Source organism: Mesoplodon densirostris, chromosome 5, assembly GCF_025265405.1.
Source record: "Mesoplodon densirostris isolate mMesDen1 chromosome 5, mMesDen1 primary haplotype, whole genome shotgun sequence".
Lineage (NCBI taxonomy): Eukaryota > Metazoa > Chordata > Mammalia > Artiodactyla > Ziphiidae > Mesoplodon > Mesoplodon densirostris.
The window spans coordinates 85,021,849-85,042,170 of record NC_082665.1 but is presented as its reverse complement, the minus strand read 5'-3'; the positions used below and the strand labels follow the sequence as shown (position 1 = coordinate 85,042,170).

At 34.1% G+C, this 20,322-nt stretch overlaps 1 protein-coding gene across 1 annotated transcript in view; it reads left to right on the top strand.

The window, feature by feature from the left end:
- Positions 1–20,322, top strand: part of KPNA4 (karyopherin subunit alpha 4) — a 57,028-nt gene that overhangs the window by 23,646 nt on the left and 13,060 nt on the right. Inside the window, exons 2-11 of the mRNA XM_060099089.1 lie at positions 5,474–5,518; positions 6,353–6,442; positions 6,553–6,582; positions 6,677–6,729; positions 9,613–9,708; positions 10,199–10,284; positions 11,891–11,977; positions 14,076–14,245; positions 14,351–14,395; positions 17,321–17,452. Of these exons, the coding sequence (XP_059955072.1) occupies positions 5,474–5,518; positions 6,353–6,442; positions 6,553–6,582; positions 6,677–6,729; positions 9,613–9,708; positions 10,199–10,284; positions 11,891–11,977; positions 14,076–14,245; positions 14,351–14,395; positions 17,321–17,452 (834 nt within the window). The remainder of the gene's footprint in view (positions 1–5,473; positions 5,519–6,352; positions 6,443–6,552; positions 6,583–6,676; positions 6,730–9,612; positions 9,709–10,198; positions 10,285–11,890; positions 11,978–14,075; positions 14,246–14,350; positions 14,396–17,320; positions 17,453–20,322) is intronic.

Genomic DNA, 20,322 nt, shown 5'->3' with positions numbered 1-20,322 from the left:
TCTAAAGCACAGGCTCGGTAGTTGTGGCGCACGGGCTTAGTTGCTCCACGACATGTGGGATCTTCCCGGACCAGGGCCTGAACCTGTGTCCCCAGCATTGGCAGGCGGACTCGTAACCACTGTGCCACCAGGGAAGTCCCTTTGTGATTTTTAAAAAAGTACATTCATGTAATTTAATAAGTTTAAATCAGTTAAATTTCAATGCTTATAATTTACATGTGGATCATTTTAAAGTATGGTATCTGTAGATTCGAAGTATTTCTTAAAACTTCTCCAAAAGCTTGCCAGGGTTAAATCTGGCCTCCTGCAGTGAATTTACTTTTTTTTGTGTGTGTGGTACGCGGGCCCCTCACTGTCGTGGCCTCTCCCATTGCGGAGCACAGGCTCCGGACACGCAGGCTCAGCGACCATGGCTCATGGGCCTAGCCGCTCTGCGGCGTGTGGGATCTTCCCTGACCGGGGCACGAACCCGTGTCCCCCGCATCGGCAGGCGGACTCTCAACCACTGCACCACCAGGGAAGCCCGTGAATTTACTTTAAAACATCTCTTATACTCAGTCTCCATTCATCTTTTTACTTGTCAGAGATAAGAACTTGATTCTGCTTATGAAGACTTTTGTCTATCACTAGTAGTGCTAATTAGAACTTTTCTCTCCTACTGCTGCTATTAATAAATATTATCGCTGAGAAATAAATCCATAGTTTGAGCAAGCATATAATGTTAAGCATTTAACATTAAGCATTTAACTTTTTATTGTCATAAATGTGAAGTTGGAATTTATTTGCTAATCACCTGCAATTTAACAACTTATATGCTATTTGGCAAAGGCATAAATAAGCACCATAATGACTGCTGCTAGAGAGATCAACAAGTGGAGATGAGAGGAGGGAGAAATAGGTAAAGAATGGGAAAACAGACTTTTATAGATACTTTTAGCATTTGGTTTACCATATTTATTGGGTTAAACAGCTGTTGTACTTATGTTTAGGATGTGATGGTTATATAGGTTGAAAACACTAGTAACTCACTTTTAATTCTCTCTTTTTGTATATGTTCTGTTTTCTACCTGAAATGCCTGTCTCTAACTGAATTTCCATTCAGTCTTAAAGATTCAGCTTATATTTCATTAGCTTATATTTCATCTTTACTACATAGTTTCTCTGCTGTTAAGATTAGTATGCACGTTATAACACATTACATATATTTAAATGCATAAAGTCAAGTAACATATTTAGAATGGTGTTTGACACCCAATGTTTGCTAAGTGTTAGGCCTTATTACTATTTTATTAAATTGTATTTTTTTGTCATGAGAGTACTACCTCCTTAAGGCCATGGATATGCTATGTCTGGTCCATCCTTGTATTTCTTGTGATTGGCAAGTAGGTGATCAATAAACATTTGAATAATTGAGTGTGTGCTTTTTTAGCAGGCTCTAAGTAGTAATACAGTAGTAATCCACATTGAGGGGAGGATTTGTGTGTGTGTGTGTGTGTGTGTGTGTGTGTAACTTTTTAAAAACTGCTTTATTGGGATATAGTTTACTTTGCATAAAATTCACACATTTTAAGTATACAATTAAATGATTTTTAGCAAATTTTGAGAGTTGTGCTAACATTACTACATACCAGTTTTAAAATATAGCTCATCACTTCACAAAAGATCTTATGCCTGATAAATTTTTTTATTCTTTTGCTTTTTTGTGCTATTACCTAAGTATCAGTATTCCTAAGGTAAAAATGACAGACTGGATGAAATAAAATCAAAGTATTATATCCTTTACCTTTGAATGACTAACTTTAGAATTTTCTTTAAATGTTTTTCTCTAGTAAGACTTACTGAGTCCTTACTGATCTAAACCCTAACTTTTTTTTGTGTGTGTGATACGCGGGCCTCTCACTGTTGCGGAGCACAGGCTCCGGACGCGCAGGCTCAGCGGCCATGGCTCACGGGCCCAGCCGCTCCGCGGCATGTGGGATCTTCCCAGACCGGGGCACGAACCCATGTCCCCTGCATCGGCAGGCGGACTCTCAACCACTGCATCACCAAGGAAGCCCAACCGTAACTTTTTACTCAAGAAAATTTAAACCATTCAGTTTCATACAGTATATTATTACATCATCATATCTTAAATTGTTTTTAAAGTTTTAAACAGTATATTATATGGATAAAAAGTGACTTAGAAATTAACTAACCATAAATTGGAAAGAAAGTACTCTACTTTTCACCCATTGGAGCAGAGAAAGTAATTAGTTCCTAGAACCTAGCACAGTAAAGGATACATAGTAATTATTTGTTAATTTTAAAAACTACATACCTATTAAATGGAAATACCATTCTGTGTTCTGTAAGATTCACTTGTTTGAATTTTTTGACAATTTCTTGTCCCTTTTTGCCTGAATTTAGAACTTTGAAGCTGTATTACAAACAAAGAAATATAAAAATTCTGGATGATCAGAGCAGCCTGAACTCTACTCTTTATTGGGGGTGGGGGGCTGGAGGCGGGCACCCTCTACAGCCTTTGGCCTATAAATAAGCCTTTGGCCAGTTTGGCAGCCTTTTGGAATTCTGATTGACAGCTTACTGCATCAGTTAAGTCATGTGAATCCAGAACTATTATATTTGTATGTAGTATGTAAAAACCCTGCTCTTTAAGATAAGTTAAGATTTAGAAAAAGAAGCCTTGTGTATCCCTTTCATGAGACCTCAGAGAAATAAAAGTCCTTCTTGATTCGAGATGGGGTTGTGATTTGAAAATGTCTAAATATCTAATAGCACCTTTAAGACACTTTGTTTTTTTGCAATAAAAAACATGGGTAAATGCTGCCAGGTTGTTGTGTAGGATATCTTTCTATCTTACTATTTCATTCAATCTTCTTTTTACCTTGGAGGTAACAGCTTTCTCTATAGAGAAGAAAACTCTTTCTTGCTCTGTTGTAAAGAGGTTGTCAGTTCTTTTATTTTGCAAATGTTTCTGTGGATAGTAATAGCCCAAAGCTTATGTCACAGCAACTGCAGTGCTGCTTTGTTTTGATAAATCCTTTATTAAGAGTTTCAAGTTATCAGAAACTCCAAATTTAATAAGTAAGATGTAAAAAAATGGGGAAAAATTGTGTGTAAATAAATATTTAGGTCAATATATAGCAGTTGTTTAGGATTTATTAATAGTTTGCTTTATTAAGAAGTTAAAGCCCATTCATTGTACATTAATCCCACTTCTTTAGATGGGATTAGAGACTAGACTAGAAATAATCTCTGTCCCTCAAAAGTCTACCTTTTACTGAACAAATCTTTTAAGTAGTACATTTTACAGATTTTATTTTCTGTGAGAAACGGGACATAGTTTTATGTTATTGTTTATTTGAGTTTTTTATTGTTTTTGTATTGTGATACAGGGAAAGCGCATTGTCTTGATAATAGTACTTTTGCTTTGGAATGAACCATGGGCTCTAAAATTGGCTTGAACTCTATTTGACTTAAAGACTTGTGGGAGACAGTGTGGCATAGTGGTTAATTGGCTTTGTATGAGACTCTGAATTCTAATCCTGGCTGTCCCACTTCTAGCCATGTAGCCTTGGCCAAGTAGTTCAACTTCTCTAAACCTCAGTTTCCTTACTTGTAAAAAGAAAAATATTTCTTCTTACTTCTTAAAGGCTGTAATGATTAAACTATGGTGAATATTGAAACTCTTGTTGTAATCCTTGTCTAATTATTTTTATTCATTTTGCAGCCTATCTTATTAGTATTTTTTAATTGTCTTGGTATTTTTATTTTATTTTAATATTCTATTTTATTTATTTATTTATTTATTTATTTATTTAGACGCACCGGGTCTTTGTTGCAGCATCAGGCTTCTTAGTTGCAGCATGCAGACTTCTTAGTTGCAGCAATGCATTCAGGATCTAGTTCCCTGACCAGGGATCGAACCCGGGCCCCCTGCATTGGGAGCTCGGAGTCCATTTTCTTAGCAGTTGCTGTATAGTGTATTAGAAAAGGCCTTGAAGAGAGAATTTCCAGTGCATTAGTGGAATAGCAAAGTTAGTGAGGATACAGCAGAATGAATTGAGAGAGTGATAGGAGCTGAGATCTTAGAGGTGGTAACCAGGGAGGGGGTGAGGTGGGAAGACTTAAGCCATTATAATGACTGGGCATTTACTCCAAAGTGGAGAGCCATTGGATGGTTTTGAAGAGAGGAGTAACATGACCTGATTGACTTTTTAGAAAGGAGTTCTAAAAAGGAGAAAGGAGTTCTTTACTGAGTCCTTACTCCCATGGAGTCTATGGGTGGAATTCAGGAGGTCCCGGGAACTTAGAAAAAAATTAATTACATCTTTGTTTTCACTAACTTCTAACTGAGACAGTATTCCCTTCAGTTAATAATGTAGCCAATAAACCTCAGTAGTTATTAAAGTTACCTGTGATTTTTGTCACCACGAATAAAAATCAGATTATGGTTGCAAAATATGTTTCATCTAATATCTTATCCAGTGCAATGGGCTTTTTCTAGTTGCAGCGAGCGAGGGCTACTCTTCATTATGATGGCTTCTCTTGTTGCGGAGTACAGGCTCTAGGCTCACAGGCTTCGGCAGTTGTGGCACGCAGGCTCTAGAATGCAGGCTTAATAGTTGTGGCACACGGGCTTAGTCGTTCCGCGGCATATGGGATCTTCCCGGACCAGGGCTTGAACCCATGTCCTTGCATTGTCAGGCGGGTTCTTAACCACTGCACCACCAGGGAAGTCCTTTATGTTAGGTAACTTTAAAATTAGAAAAACACTTTAAAAAACAGAATGGTTACAGTATGTGGTAGAATAATTAATGCGCTTCTTAGGAAGAATGAAATAGATCTGCCTATACCACCATGGAAGATCTTTAAGATCTTTAAATAAATAAACAAAAATAAGGTGAAGATCAGAATAGATAAGTGTGTCAAAATCATAGTAAATCTAACAGTGTTTACCTTTAGAGAAAGAAACTATGAATGGGCAGGAAGGTTCTCTCCCCTTCCCCCTTCCCCCGTCCCCCCTTTTTTAAAGCAGTTGCATTTACTAACCTTATACACATATTAGTTTTTAAATAGGGAGTCCATATGGGGGGGTGAGATTACCTTGTATATATATTACTTTTTAAATAGCAAGTTCATATAGGGGGTGAGATTATGGGTTCTTTTATTCTTTGTACCTTTGTGTTTTTAACAATTCTTATGTTACAGTTTAAAATTTTTATGATATATCCAATATTATAGCTCCATTAATAATTTCAGTGATGTTCAGTATTTGAGAATGTGAATATGAAATGAAGATAGGAAATCATCTATATAATATAATCTTTATTATGAGTAAAATATGACTATGTATATATACGAGTAGAAGAAAAGATAAGGGGATGTACATCAAAATGTTAATATCAGTTTTCTCTGTGTGATGGAATTTGAGGTGATTTTTTAAAAAATAATTTTCTTTAATTTCTTGTAGACTATGAGAAGACAACGAAATGAAGTTGTAGTCGAATTAAGGAAGGTGAGCCTGATTAATATTGGGTACTTTCAAGCATAATTCTAACAACCTTACAGCATATAGAGAAATTAGCAAACGTATATTAATCTCAGGTGCTTAATTGGCATTTCTTTTTCTTTTGAAAATGGGAAGATTGACTAAATTTGACAAGCTATTGAAGATGACAAGATACAGTTTGTCCACTATCCAAATATAGAGATAAACACATTATCAAATGATTTTTTCTTCTGTAATTTTAAATGATTTATATAAAGTATATGTCATACTAAATAGTTCTGCTATTTACAGTAGTAATTACTCCATAAAAGGAACTTGGTACTTAAAAATTTCATCAACTTTTCAAGTATTAAAGTAGGTTAGTTGAGAATATATTTTTAAGTTTGTCCCAAACATTTTTAGTGAAATTCAAGTGGCCCTTCAGTTTTGTAAGGTATTGTTGATTTTTGTCTGATTTTGAACTGCCCAACTTTTGCTTTGACTTTGTTTTTAGGTGATAAAGAGAAGCTCCCCGATGATGTATAAAATGGTTTAGTACTTTAAAATAAATATGTATGTTTGGTTCTGGCTTAAACTGTACACTATCTTTTTTAATCAAATTATTTTGTTTTTTAGTTTATTTTTACATTGTTCACAGTTCATTAAAAATGTAATATTTGGGGTTTGGGGCTCAAATTAGTGTTGCTTAAGTGTTTAATTCACAATTTGGTTTAATTTTCTGCATTTGCAATTTACTTTTAAAAGTCACTTCATGTTTTTTTGTAGGCACAGGACTGCCTAATATTTGTATGAAAGTATTTAGCTTTTTAAAATTTAACTGAAGTGTTTTTTTTTTTTAAGAATAAAAGAGATGAACATCTCTTGAAGAGAAGGAATGTACCACATGAAGATATCTGTGAAGACTCTGACATAGATGGTGATTATAGAGTGGTAAGTAATTGTTATGCTGGTAATTTAAAAATACCAGTGAAAAAATTTTACATAAATACAGAATTACAAGGTGATTTTTTAACTTTAGTTTTCTCTAACTTTTTTCCCAGCAAAATACCTCTCTAGAAGCTATTGTTCAAGTAAGTTGAGTTTCCCCCCCTTTTCATTTGTATTTCTTGGACTTAACAACTAATTACTGTGTATCTGCATCAAAAATTGTTTTGTTTTTTATAGAATGCTTCAAGTGATAACCAAGGAATTCAGTTAAGTGCAGTTCAAGCTGCTAGGTAAGTTAAATTTTAAGGACATATTTTGTAACTTACACAGGAGTTCTCTTTTGGGTTTTCACTATATAGTAGTCCTGTTTCTTATATTAACTTTGATGACAAACAATAAAGAACAGTCATAGACCAACTGAATTTATTTTCAAAATTATTCTCTTGATTTAGAGTATTAAAATTAGCAATTTTCTAAACTCACTAATACATTGAGACTTTAGTGTGGCTAATAGGTACAAATGCTAGGGAAAAATTGATTTGACAGTGTATTGCTACAGACTAATAGAAAAACATTATTTATAAAGCTTTTTACCTTTTACTGATTAATAGGTATTTAATTTTATTAAAAGTCAGATTCATCAAATCCTGCTCAGGTAGCTAATTCTCCTCACAGTCCTCATATTGATCAAACAATGAATTGAGCTAAAGCTTACTGTAGCAGTGTACAGGGAAGTACACATTAAGATTTAGGGCTACAGAGACTCCCACTTCTCAGTCAATGTAAGAATATTTAGTTATTTTTGCACATTTCTGTTATAAACCTATGCACTCATATTTTAAGGGAAAAACAAGAAAAAATTATTACTGAGACATCTGTATTAATAAATAGCTTGGGGAAGACATGGTTGTATCATAGTACAATATAGTGGTTTCTTTGTTTTTTTTTAATTAATTTATTTTATTTATTTTGGGCTGCATTGGGTCTTCGTTGCTGCGCGTGGGCTTTCTCTAGTTGCGATGAGCGGGGGCTACTCTTCATTGCAGTGCGCAGGCTTCTCATTGCGGTGGCTTCTCTTGTTGCAGAGCACGGGCTCTAGGGCACGTGGGCTTCAGTAGTTGTGGCACATGGGCTCAGTAGTTGTGGCTCGTGGGCTCTAGAGCGCAGGCTCAGTAGTTGTGGTGCATGGGCTTAGTTGCTCTGCAGCATGTGGGATCTTCCTGGACCAGGGCTCGAACCCATGCCTCCTGCATTGGCAGGCGGATTCTTAACCACTGTGCCATCAGGGAAGCCCTCTTTGTTTTTTTATAAATAAAAGAATAACACCCTATGTTGTAATTGTAGGAAAGAGACACTTAAGCAAGAAGTTGATTCTAGTTACAGAATTTTAAAGTGAAAAAAAACTTCACAGTTTTATGTAATATCTTATCCAGTGCATGAGTCCCTTTTATGTTTATTAGACTTTCTTACTTTTGCGTATTCACTTTAAATGGCCTAGGACACATATGGAAATTATAGAATTAAAGTGTTGCCCACCACAGGTAGAAGAACTTCTTAGAGAGGACTTTGCTGTGTAGGAAGAAAATCACAGAAGTTTTCACATCTCAAAATGACAAATTAATGTTAATAGGAAGAATGATTAAGAAATTAATACATTATGCTCACCATTGTCAGAGTCGATTATAGTATTGGAGCAGCTCTTCTCAACATGAGTTCTGTAAGATAATTAAAGCCCCTAAGGCTCCTAAAGCAGGGGATCTCAAAATATAGTGTGTGGATCCCTAGGAGAGCCTGGGATAACTTCAGGAGGTATTATTTTCACAATAATTCACAATAATTCTAAGACTTTATTTGCCTTTTTTGTTGTTTTTACTGTGTTAACATTCACATGGATGTTGCAAAAGCAACTGTGGGTAAACTACTGGCACCTTAGCACAGAGCAAGACAGTGTCACCAAACAGATGATACATTGTAGATACCGTATGCGCCATTTTACAAAGAAAAAGGGACATTTCTCTTTAAGAATGTCCTCAATGAAGTAATAAAAAATAATTTCTTTTATTAAATTTGAAACCTTGATTAAGAAGGACTGGGTTTATATCCTGTGTTGTGCAAAGAATCGTACCATTTATTACGGAAAATACTGTGAAGAAGCATGTGGAATAATTCTTGCTTTGTAAGAAGTTTAGAACCTAATCGGGAAGGCAAAACTATATTAAAAATAGTGATGCTCAACAGCGAATGTAGCCATATGCCATGTATATATTCTCGGAATTCAGAGAGGGTATTTTGAAAACACTTAACTTGAAAAGATAGAGTTTGAATAGGCAAAAAAGAGAGCATTCCAAGTGTGGGGAATAGGATTTGAAGGGCCTAGAAATTAGACTGAAATGGTCGGACAGACAACTGACCTGTTGTTGAATTACAGAGAATATTAGTAGATAAATAAGATGGAGCCAGTTTGTGGACTGTTATAAAAAACTTGGTCAAGAAGTTTACACTGATGGGGTAGTAAATTAGCAGCCATCACTTGGTTTATGTAGGGGAATAATATGATTAAGCTTGCTTAAACATTGTCTTCATATAGTAGTGCAGGGGATTCAAATGGGTTAGGGATTCAAATTAGGTTAGGCCACATTTAGGATTTGTCAGCTAAAACTGCAGTCTGCCATATGTGTAAATGGGCACTAGGTATTGTTTTACTCTCTAAGCTCCATAAGAGCAAGGATGTGTCTGTGTTGTTCACCTTAGTATCTCCAGTATATCTCTGGATATTTTCCTGTGTATTGCTGTGTTTATTTCATTTCCTTTAGTTGTTGAGATGAGAATGTTGTTGAGCTTTTATGACCTTTGATTTGGTATATAGAGTTGGATGAAGAACTGGACACTAGTATCAGCTATAAACTTGTACCAGCATCCTATCTGCTTTTGTCCTAACTTAAAAAAAAGTGGTTCATGTCTTACCATTTTTTCCTAATTATTAATAATCTCTGTAAATTTATAAATTAATCTTTTTATAATAGAGAAAAGGTTGCATTATGTAAATTTAAAAAGTAGCTTGCAGGGAGAGTATTTGTGCCAAATATTCAGTTTATTGTAATATATCAAATGTGAATTTGAATTTAATTATATGTCATTAAGTTTCACAAGGGGTATATTTATATCTCTTATAGGAAGCTTTTGTCCAGTGATCGAAATCCACCAATTGATGACTTAATAAAATCTGGAATATTGCCTATTTTAGTCCATTGTCTTGAAAGAGATGACAAGTAAGTACATTATTTTAAGAAATAATTTAGGATGTATCCTTTGCAGAAGACAAGATTTTCTCGTAGTTAGTTTGGTCTTTAAAGAAAAAAAAAAGGGCTATAAGATGGAGTTGAGAAGCCAAGGTGAAAAACAGCGTAAGGTATGTTTACACCAAGAGAGGAAAGTAAAGACCAAACGGGAACTTGCGAATGATATATTTAACTTCTAAGCTTTGAAAATTGGCAAGAACTAGTTTAGCCAGATAGGTACTTGAGAAAACTGTTTGGGTAGTAATGTGCAGGTATCTTAATAAAGAGTTCTTACTAAAAATAAGGACACCTGAGGAGGTTGTATGCTTTTTATACCGAAGAGATATTTTAAATAGTCATTGGAAGTTTAAAAAATTGAATAAAAATATTTAATACTTTTAAAATGCTAGGGAGAGGAGTGGTTGGTAGATATTTGGGACAATGTAGAAATTCCTGCTGTTCAAAATTATTTGTTTTGTAGTCCTTCTTTACAGTTTGAAGCTGCATGGGCTTTGACAAACATTGCGTCTGGAACCTCTGAACAAACTCAAGCAGTAGTTCAGTCCAGTAAGTTGGTTATTAAGAGACAAAATTGTGATTTTCAAAAAAAGTTAATTAAAAAACTCAATGCTTTTCCTAAAAGAATAGAACTATTTATATTATAAAGTAATTAAGTATTTTGAATTCAGTAACAAATAAGGTAGTTGAAATAGGCCAACTCAAGTACGTTACTTTGATCATCTTGTCTCATTGACTGACATTTTCTATTTCCAAAAATTCATTTGATTCTAAATCTGAGAACATTTTGTAATTATAGTAGTAGTTACAATATTGTGTTTATAGGACATTACATAAATAAAGATGTTTTTCCTGTTGCCATACTACCTGTTGGACACTGTTAATGAGATGTCCATTATGCATTTTAAAGAAATCTTCTTTTATAAAGTAGTCCTACTTTAGAGAATGGCTTGAAATTTTTTTTTCATAGTTATTATAGGATTGGTTGTTTTTTATGTTCCAAGAAATGTAAGTGGGAAATAATTATTGAAAGTAATAACTTGAATTATTTTCATAAGTACTATTTGATTCTTCTACTAAACAAAGAAATAATTTTAAAGAAGGTACTTTCAGAATCCCCTTCAAATATGTAAGCAGTATACTTGTCTAAGCCTGTTAAAATCTTAAGCACTGTCATGATTTTGAAAGGGAACAAAAGTGTTATCCAGTGAGGATTTTATTATATAGAAACTTGTATTATATAATATTACATAGAAAAGATAATTTCCTTAAATCTTAATAAAACTGATTAATTTTGGGTTCAGATGATTTTGGGGTTTGGTTTTTTTGGTTTTGCTTTGTATAGTTGACTGTTTAGTTAATTTTATGGTCTCAAGACAATGTCTTAATCCCTCTTTTTCTTTTCTCTTTGGTGTTCCTTAAAGATTAGAAAGAGGCTTAGAATTTGTTTTAACGCTGCTAGTCTGTCTTAATATACCAAAAGTAATGGATAAATGAATTACTTTTTACTATAAGTAAGCATGATTGATCTACATGTACTCAAATAGCATTTTTCAGAGCAATATCAGAGGGAAGAAAAGAAATAGAAGAATCATTTGTTCAGTTTAGTATTATTCTGTTAAACGTCTCTTTGTTTTTCCTTGTGTTAAGCAACAGAAACATTTTCTGATTCAGAAGGTCTCACGTGGCACAGGAATCACTGGCCTGGCTGAAGACCCATATGATGTTATTTTAAATTTCTATATTCAAAAGTTATTTTAATATTTGGAGCTTTTTTCAAATTTGAAGATAATGCTAATCTATAAGGAATTAATTTCTTGAAGTTGGAATTAAATCCGGTTTTAACTGTGAATGAAATTTTATCAGCTTAATTTGACATTTGTCTGTATGTTAAAACTGTCACTTTGATGATGAATGGTCTGCTAGCCGGAAATTTTCCACTACCGTTATTCTAATGAAAATCATTTAATGAAGATATATTTTAAATATATTTTTGATAGGTTTCTTTCTTTTGGGATTTCAGCAAAGAAACAAGTTTGATTTTTGGTTTAGATTATAGTGTTTTCAACCTTTTTTCTTTCAATTTTATTGAAATATAATTGATATATAACAGTATCTTCAAACTTAAATGATAGCTTATGTTTTCCTTCTTCAGATGCTGTGCCACTTTTCCTGAGGCTTCTCCATTCACCCCATCAAAATGTCTGTGAGCAAGCAGTGTGGGCATTGGGAAATATCATAGGTTTGTCTAAAACTTGTAATACTAGTCCAACAATCTTTGTTATCATGTACTATGTAATAAAAATGACTACTAGTAGTTGAAAAGAAAAAGCAATTTGCCTTTTTTAGTACTAGTTTTTATGAACTAGTTTACAGAAATTACAGCTGTTTAAGTATAAACCCATAGTAAACAGAATGAACATTTTTGTTGCTTGTGATACCATTATATCTCAACTCTTGACTATAGTTGACTATAGTCAACTCTTAATTATTTGAATAGTTATGAAATATGTATGTGGTTTAGGTATTTTCCTCTTTCTCCTTTATTATGTTGGTCCATTTTATTCCTCAACTCTTACTATCCTAGGAAATAATAAAAAAAAAGGAGGAGGCAAAACTTAAACCAAAATTTTTCTCTATAATAGCAGTTCTGAGAAGAATCTAAATTGAAATTTTTTATATCTCTTGTGGATTTTAGTGCAATGAAGTATAGTAATGTTATCCACTATCATCATGAGGTCATCATCATACATGTGGTATCTGTACCTTATAGGCAGTCTCATTAAATGTTGACCACCATGATTGCCATACCTTCAGGTTTGTTCTGATAAATAATTGTAGGAAGAATAATTAAAGACAATTCCAATATTTCAAGAATTTGTTTTTTAACTACAGCCTAACTTTACCCAAACTCAAAAATTCAAAAATCTATCCTCCAGTGGAGAATGGAAAAAATCTGGGGTCTGAACTGTATTGTGTACCATGATGTTAAAAGTTATTTTTGCCACAGATTTTTTTTTTTTTTGCATGGGAGTAATCAGTTTTGCTCTGATATACCTCCTCTTTATTACCCTTTTGGGGGCCAAGATGGAAGGTAAGGTATGGTTAGTGCCCCACAATTGTGAGTTTTCAAATGGGAGAATTTCCCTATAAACTGTTCTTGGCATACGGTATATTACTGTTAGGAATGCTATCGTTTATATATTCCAGAGTCCCTCACTTTTATACCAAATTGTAGATTTAGAACTATTAATACAACATCTTGATCTTTGGCTTTTAATTCCAGTGACATTATAGAATTAATTAGAATACATGGATGCAAAAAGAACAAGGATTTTATCTTCAAATACCACAGTGCAGGGCGAAGTGTTTTCACTTACGGAATGTAATACTTGAGTGTGGCTTTCATACTACAAATTACAGTGATACTCTAGATAGAGGAAATTAAATTTGGCACTTTTCTCTAGGGCAGTGATTCTCAAACTCTAGCCTGTTATCAAAATTATTATTAAGGGCTTGTTAAAACAGAATCCTGGACCCACAGAGTTTCTGTTTCAACAGATTTGGGATAGGGCCCCAAAATCACTATGGGAACCACTGATCTAGGGGTATTGGTTCTCTCTCCCCTGCCTTTTTGAGACATAGTTTCTAAGTGTATAGAGTAATTTACAGTTAATACTTGCTGTGCTTTGATATTAGATCAGTATAAATTCTACAAATTTTTTCTCTGTAATGGTATTTTAATATATCTCTTTTTTTTTTTTTTTCTTTTTGCTGTATGCGGGCCTCTCACTGTTGTGGCCTCTCGCGTTGCAGAGCACAGGCTCCGGATGCGCAGGCCCAGCGGCCATGGCTCACGGGCCCAGCCGCTCCGCGGCATATGGGATCCTCCCAGACCGGGGCACGAACCCGTATCCCCTGCATCGGCAGGCGGACTCTCAACCACTGCGCCACCAGGGAGGCCCAATATATCTCTTTTTATAACATGAAAGTTTCTTAAACTTAGAGTACCATTGAGAGAGAAGAGAAAAAACAACAATTCTGTGTTCACAAAGTACTTTAAAGCCTTACTGAGGCTTTTAGATGGCATGAAAACATTTTAGGGTGAACAGCATATAAACCTGAATACATGAATAATGTGTAAAAAAAATCTTAGTACCTTATCTTGCTTCTCTTGGATCAAAGACCTAAAATGTGAACTAGGTTATTATTGTCTAACACTTTCACATAAAACGAAATAGTGTACTTGGTTCAAATACCGAAAGTAGCATATTGAACCCAGTGCTTTACGTTTTCTGAGTTGCTTATTGTATTGAATTAATAAATCCTTCTTCCTACAGGTGATGGGCCACAGTGTAGAGATTATGTCATAAGTCTTGGAGTTGTGAAACCTTTACTTTCCTTCATAAGTCCATCTATTCCTATAACATTCTTAAGAAATGTTACTTGGGTTATGGTCAACTTATGTCGCCACAAAGACCCACCACCCCCAATGGAAACCATTCAGGAGGTAACAAGTATTTTTGTTTTTGTTTTCTTTTAAAGTAAAGTAGATACCATTATGTGTATGTTTTTATCTGTGTATATTTTAAAATCTATATATTTCTCTCTTCAGATTCTTCCAGCTCTTTGTGTTTTAATTCATCACACAGACGTAAATGTGAGTAAATGCTTCCCGTCATATATTTTTATATGTATATATGGTTAGGGCTTGTCCCTATGACATAGGGGAGAAAAATGACATTATGTCAGTGTACTCTTATCAAATTTTTTCATTTCAGGAGCTGCAATACATAGTTTGGTATTTTATATTTTCTCTGTGTTTACCCATATCACAATATGTAATTTCAGTGAAGAAATCAAGCCTGTTATTTTTGGTCTGGGCAGTAATGTATGTGCATATATTATATATTAGTGTTGTGAAAACTGACATTGGAAGTTCTTAAAGTTGCCAGTTAGTAATCTCTCTCACTAAGATTTTATCTGATTGTTCATGAGCTTTTTATGAAAGCTCATTTTGACAGCTGGCCATTGAGAGAACACTTACACCTAGTGGTATTATTTTTCGAAAGGTAAAAAAGAGAAATATTTGTGCCTTTATGCATGGGTTTGTATTCATATACCATTCTTACACCAAACCATGAATATCAGTTGCTCTTTAATTTCATTTTTACTCTATTAATTCATTTATAGTGACTTTGGTAATGGCTTCACTTGGTGTAGAGATAATTGAGTATACAAACAAAAAGGAAAAAAATCAGTGCAGACTAGATTTTAAACATAATAAATATATCCTACTCATACTTACTAACACAGAGAGCAAAAGAGAAAGCAACTCAGGAAGTATGAATGAGTGGGAAACTGCCATAACTGCTTATAAATTCAGTCTAGCCTTCATTGTGTTAGAAGAGCTAGGAATATAATGGGTAAAAGAAAATCACATGGATAAAATGCATAGTAACAATCAGAACCTTGTGTAGTTCTTTAAAAACACAGTTTGGTATGATCAGTGTCTGACAAGCTGCTTCATTCCTTCACAGTTTCTAGGGTATTAATACCCTTTTGCCAGGATGTCTGAAAAGATATGGAGCAAATTAAAGTTAGAATTATACTACATCGAGGAGTGACATAATGTGCTTGTTATTCATTAGATGAACATGATCTTTGTCCTAAAGATATTTTTTCTAGCTCCAGATAGTCTAGGGTGTTTAAAAAACAAACAAGCAAAAAAACCACACATATAACCAAATTTTGGTTTTGGCTTATTATAGTCAAATTCTTTGATTAAATTACAGTTTTTTGTATTTTACTTTTATTAAAAGATTTCCAAGAAAGATTAATCTCAAAGTTTATAACTCTTCTGGAAAACTAGACATCTTGGTTGACCTTATTCAGAGATGTATTGTGTTCTTTCCACTTGTTTACCCCAGTCCATTTGAGATTGTAACTCCGTTTTTCTTGCTCTTGATATATCTTGAATTTCTCAAGCCAGTTTGCATTCTTTTTTAGTAGCATTAGTAATATTGTTTACTAAACAATAATGTTTACTAAAAATGCAATCTTCTTAGGTTAACATTTAGGAGCAAGTTCTTAAATCAGGCCATCAAAGAAATAAAAAAAATAAAATAACGAAACTGCTTCCACAAACCATAAGTGAAACATTGAAATTATACTCTAGTTGTAATTAGTAAACTTATCATAGACTTAACTTTGCTGACACAAAAAGTGCATATGAGATCAGGTCTGATTTAAATTATGATTTTGATGTGAGCATATTAATGACATGTTTAGTATTGGGCCTTTTTAAAAAAATATATCTGGATTTTACATACAGTCATGCACAAGTAACTTGAAGTTTTTTTGCCTATACCAACAAATTTTGGCAAAAAAAAAGTTACTTTTGTCAGTTGAAATTTAGTTGTCTCACATATTTTGATACCACTTTATGTGTGTGAATTTTTCATTCGGTGTCTTCTTTTTACGTTAAAAATATCCATAGTGCTTTCTTGAATTTCTGAAAGGAAAAATGGCAAAGTGCTATTTTCTTCTAGGAGCTTCTTGGATGTTTTAAACATATCATTGATTTAGGATTTAAAGGTTTCAGACTTTTCTGGTTTGTCTTTTGACACAGAGTTCATATTCCAGAAAAGCTTTGGGAAGTAAAATTTCAGGCACAATTATTTATTACTGTGTCTTTGTCAATAATTGTATTATTTAGCAGTTTAACAGTTGTTTGTCATTCTTCGTTTTGGCCATAACTTCCAATTAGGACTTCACATACAAAGAAAGAAGAAACACAATGGCCTGTTGTACTTCGAAATACAGTCATCATAAGTTAATTACAGAGGCTTTTTTTTTTAAGTACTTTTGGCAGCTGATGTAAATTATAGTTTTGTTTGGTTGGTTGGTTTGGGGGGTTTTTTTGTTTGTTGTTTTTTTTGTTTTTTTAACTAGAACATGTTTTTTGATTATAGATCTCACAAGTTGACCTATGGTTGCTTTTAATGTCTTGATCTGCAGCTGTGGGAGATTCCTATTTGGGAAGTTGCCTCTGGTTTTATAAGGCAAAGCAAACTGGTTGGAAAAGATGAAAGTACTATAATCCTAATACTGGAGTATCGGCTTTAGACCTACCTTGAATATATTCACCTAGCCCAGATGTTTTGAACCACCGTGTATGTTGGATACATATACTCTTTCCACCTACATGCGTTTATCACAATGTCCTTGGACCTGGTATCCCTCAATCTGAGCATTCGGGAAAGAGAATGCCTTTTTCTCATATTTTATGTGCTATGTAGTGTGTTTGTATCTTTGTGAGTTAAGAGTGGATACCAGTCTGTGAACAAGATCATAATTAACCTAAATATCCTAAATATGGCTAGAAGATAAGATGCACACACTTGATATAGACGTTCATAGATGACGATGCTTAGTATAATATAGAAGATTGATTCCAGTGAATTTAGGTGAGAGAAAAGGGAAGAAAGAAGATAGTAGAACAATCATAGGTTAGTCCATATGGTTAAGAATTTTTGAAATGAGAAAATATTCAAAGGCTATTTGAATTTTTTTTATTCATTAGATATTGGTAGATACGGTCTGGGCCCTCTCTTACCTTACTGATGCTGGCAACGAACAGATACAGATGGTAATAGACTCTGGAATAGTCCCTCATTTGGTTCCTCTGCTCAGCCACCAGGAAGTTAAGGTTCAGGTGAGTTTTTTATTGATAAAAACATGTCACTGTTTGCTTTAAGTGTGACATTTGAACATGGGTAATGTCAATAGTGTAAAGTGTTTTTTTAGCCTAATAACAACATATCTGTGATGAAAAGAGTGTTATTATATCCCCATTTAAAAGATGAAGAAAATGAAATAGATTACTACACGAACCTCCTCCTCTCCCCCCCAGCCCCCCCCCAAAAAAAGCCAAGTTGACTTCTTTGTAAATTACTGATTTCTAACGTAGACCAGGGCAGTTCATATAGCAACTTGGGTAGCATCTGAAACAAGTACTGATTATTTTTCCTACTTTTCCTATTTTTCTTCTTCCACTCTCCTGCTCCTTCCCCCACCCCACTCCCCCCAACGGCTGTCCTTTTTTATTCTCCTTCACTGCACCTGGCAAGTTTAGTTAATGCTTAGCTTCACTGGCACTGTGATAAAGGCTTTGTACTGAAATGTGCTGCTTAGGGGCTTCCTAAATTGTCTTCTCTCAGTTATTTAAGATCTTTTTCTTTAATTTTGTTTTGTTTTATTATTTTAAAATCCTTCCATATAAATATTTATCCCAAAGAATCTGCATCTAGAAAGAGCCAAAAAAGAGAAGGTGAGAAGTTCACACAAATATTATAAGCAGTAGCTGTCAGACTACGGTGGTAAAGGGAGATGCAGCAAGCAGCAAGCTCTCCCTATCCTTCTGAGGTAAATAGCATGCTTTAATCTTAGAATGACTAAGAGCCTATAAAGCACAATAATAGCATAAGGAAAACTGTTAACCTGATTCACTATTTCTCAACCATGGCTGGACAATAAAATCAGCAGTGGGAAGCCTAAAGAAACAAAATTAGTGTATTTCCCTTGCTCTACTCCTAGAAATTCTGTTTCAGTAAATCTGGATATTTCCTAGAAACCTGGGCTGTAAAAAGCTCTTTAGGTTATATTCATATACTGTCAAAACGGAGACCCACTGCTATAAAATTTAAGCACTTTAAAGAAAAGAGGGAACAGTTAGCTAAATTCAGAAAAATTGATTAATAGAATAATTTGTCATTCAGGGTTATTTGTGGTTTATTTTAAATATTCCTACTAGATTCTTACGAAGTTTGCATTTCTTAAGTGTGGTACTTATGCCTTGGTATAGGTTTTTGGTTTGCATTTTGTTTTTGTTTTTTCAGAATGCATCTTCAGTTTTAATACTGGACTTTATTGAGAAAATAGGGCTTGGACTTTCACTTGAGCCAACTCTCAAGGAAAGTTATGTTCTGTACTTTACCTGGTAACTAATAGAGATTTTTAAAAACTTTTTTAACTTTCATGCCATAATTTAGGAACATAGAAAGAAAAATGTAATGAACTCTGTAGGTTTCCTCTATATCACTACTTCCCTGCCAAATTATTTTGACACATATTCCAGATACCGCCTAATTTCACCCAGGTTGCATCTCTAAAAAGTAAGGCTATTTTTTTTTAATATATCCACAATACCATTAGAACACTTTAGGAAACCGTAATGTTAAAATCCAATCAGTATCTGAATTTTACTTATTGCCTCATTTTTTTTTCACAATTTGACCAAATCAGTATTCAAACAAGGTCAACACATTGCATGTGGTAGCTATGTCTTTATGTTTCTGTTACTCTACAACTTCCTTCTCCTTTTTTTCTTTCCCCTGTTAAATTTATTTGTTAAAGAAGCTAGGCCACTACAAAACGTTTTTGAAAGAAGTTGAACAAGACCTAAATCAGTGGAAAGACATCCATGTTCGTGGATTGGAAGATTCAGTATTATTAGGATGGCAGTGCTTCCCAAATTTATCTACAGATTAAATGCAATTCCTGTTAAAATCCATATGGAAATGCAATGGACCCAGAAATAACCAAAACAATCTTGAAAAAGAACCAAGTTTGGGGATTTCTCACTTCAAAACTTGACTACAAAGCTAGAGGAAACAGAACTTTGTGATTCTAGCATAAGGATAGACATATTGATCAGTGAAATAGAATCAAGAGTCTAGAAATAAACTTACACATTTATGATCAGTTGATTTTCAACAAGGGTGCCAAGAAAATTCCGTGAGCAAGGAATAGTCTTTTCAGCAAATGGTGCTGAGGCTACTGGATATCCATATGTAAAAGAATGAAGTTAGAGCCCTACTTCACACCATATTTTTTAAAAATTAACTCAAAATGAATCAAACAGCTTAATGTAACATTCAGAAGTATAAATCTCTTAGAAGAAAACACAGGCATAAATCTTCATAACCTCAGATTAGGCAGTAGTTTCTTAGATATGACACCAAAAGCAACTAAGAAAAAAATAGATAAATTGGACTTCCAAAATTAAAAACTTCTAAGGAAACAATCAAGAAAGTGAAAAGACAACCTACAGAATGGAAGAGAATGTTTGCAAATCATATATATGAAAAGGTATTAGTGTCCAAAATACATAAAGAACTCTTAAAACTCAACAAAAAAAAATGACAACCCAATTTTAATATTTATTTATTTATTTATTTGGTTGTGCTGGGTCTTAGTTGCAGCAGGTGGGCTCCTTAGTTGTGGTATGTGGCCTCTTAGTTGCGGCTCAAGGGCTCCTTAGTTGTGGCGTGTGTGGGGTCTAGTTCCCGACCAGGTATCAAACCCAGGCCCCCTGCATTGGGAGCGTGGAGTCTTAACCACTGCACCACCAGGGAGGTCCCAGCAACCTAGTTTTAAATGGTTTAAAATTTTTAATGTTCTCCAAAGAAGACATACAGATGGTCTATAAGCACATACGAAGATGTTCAACATCCTTAGTGATTAAGGCAAAGCAAATCAAAGCCACAGTGAAGTACCACTTTATACCCACCAGGATGGTATAAT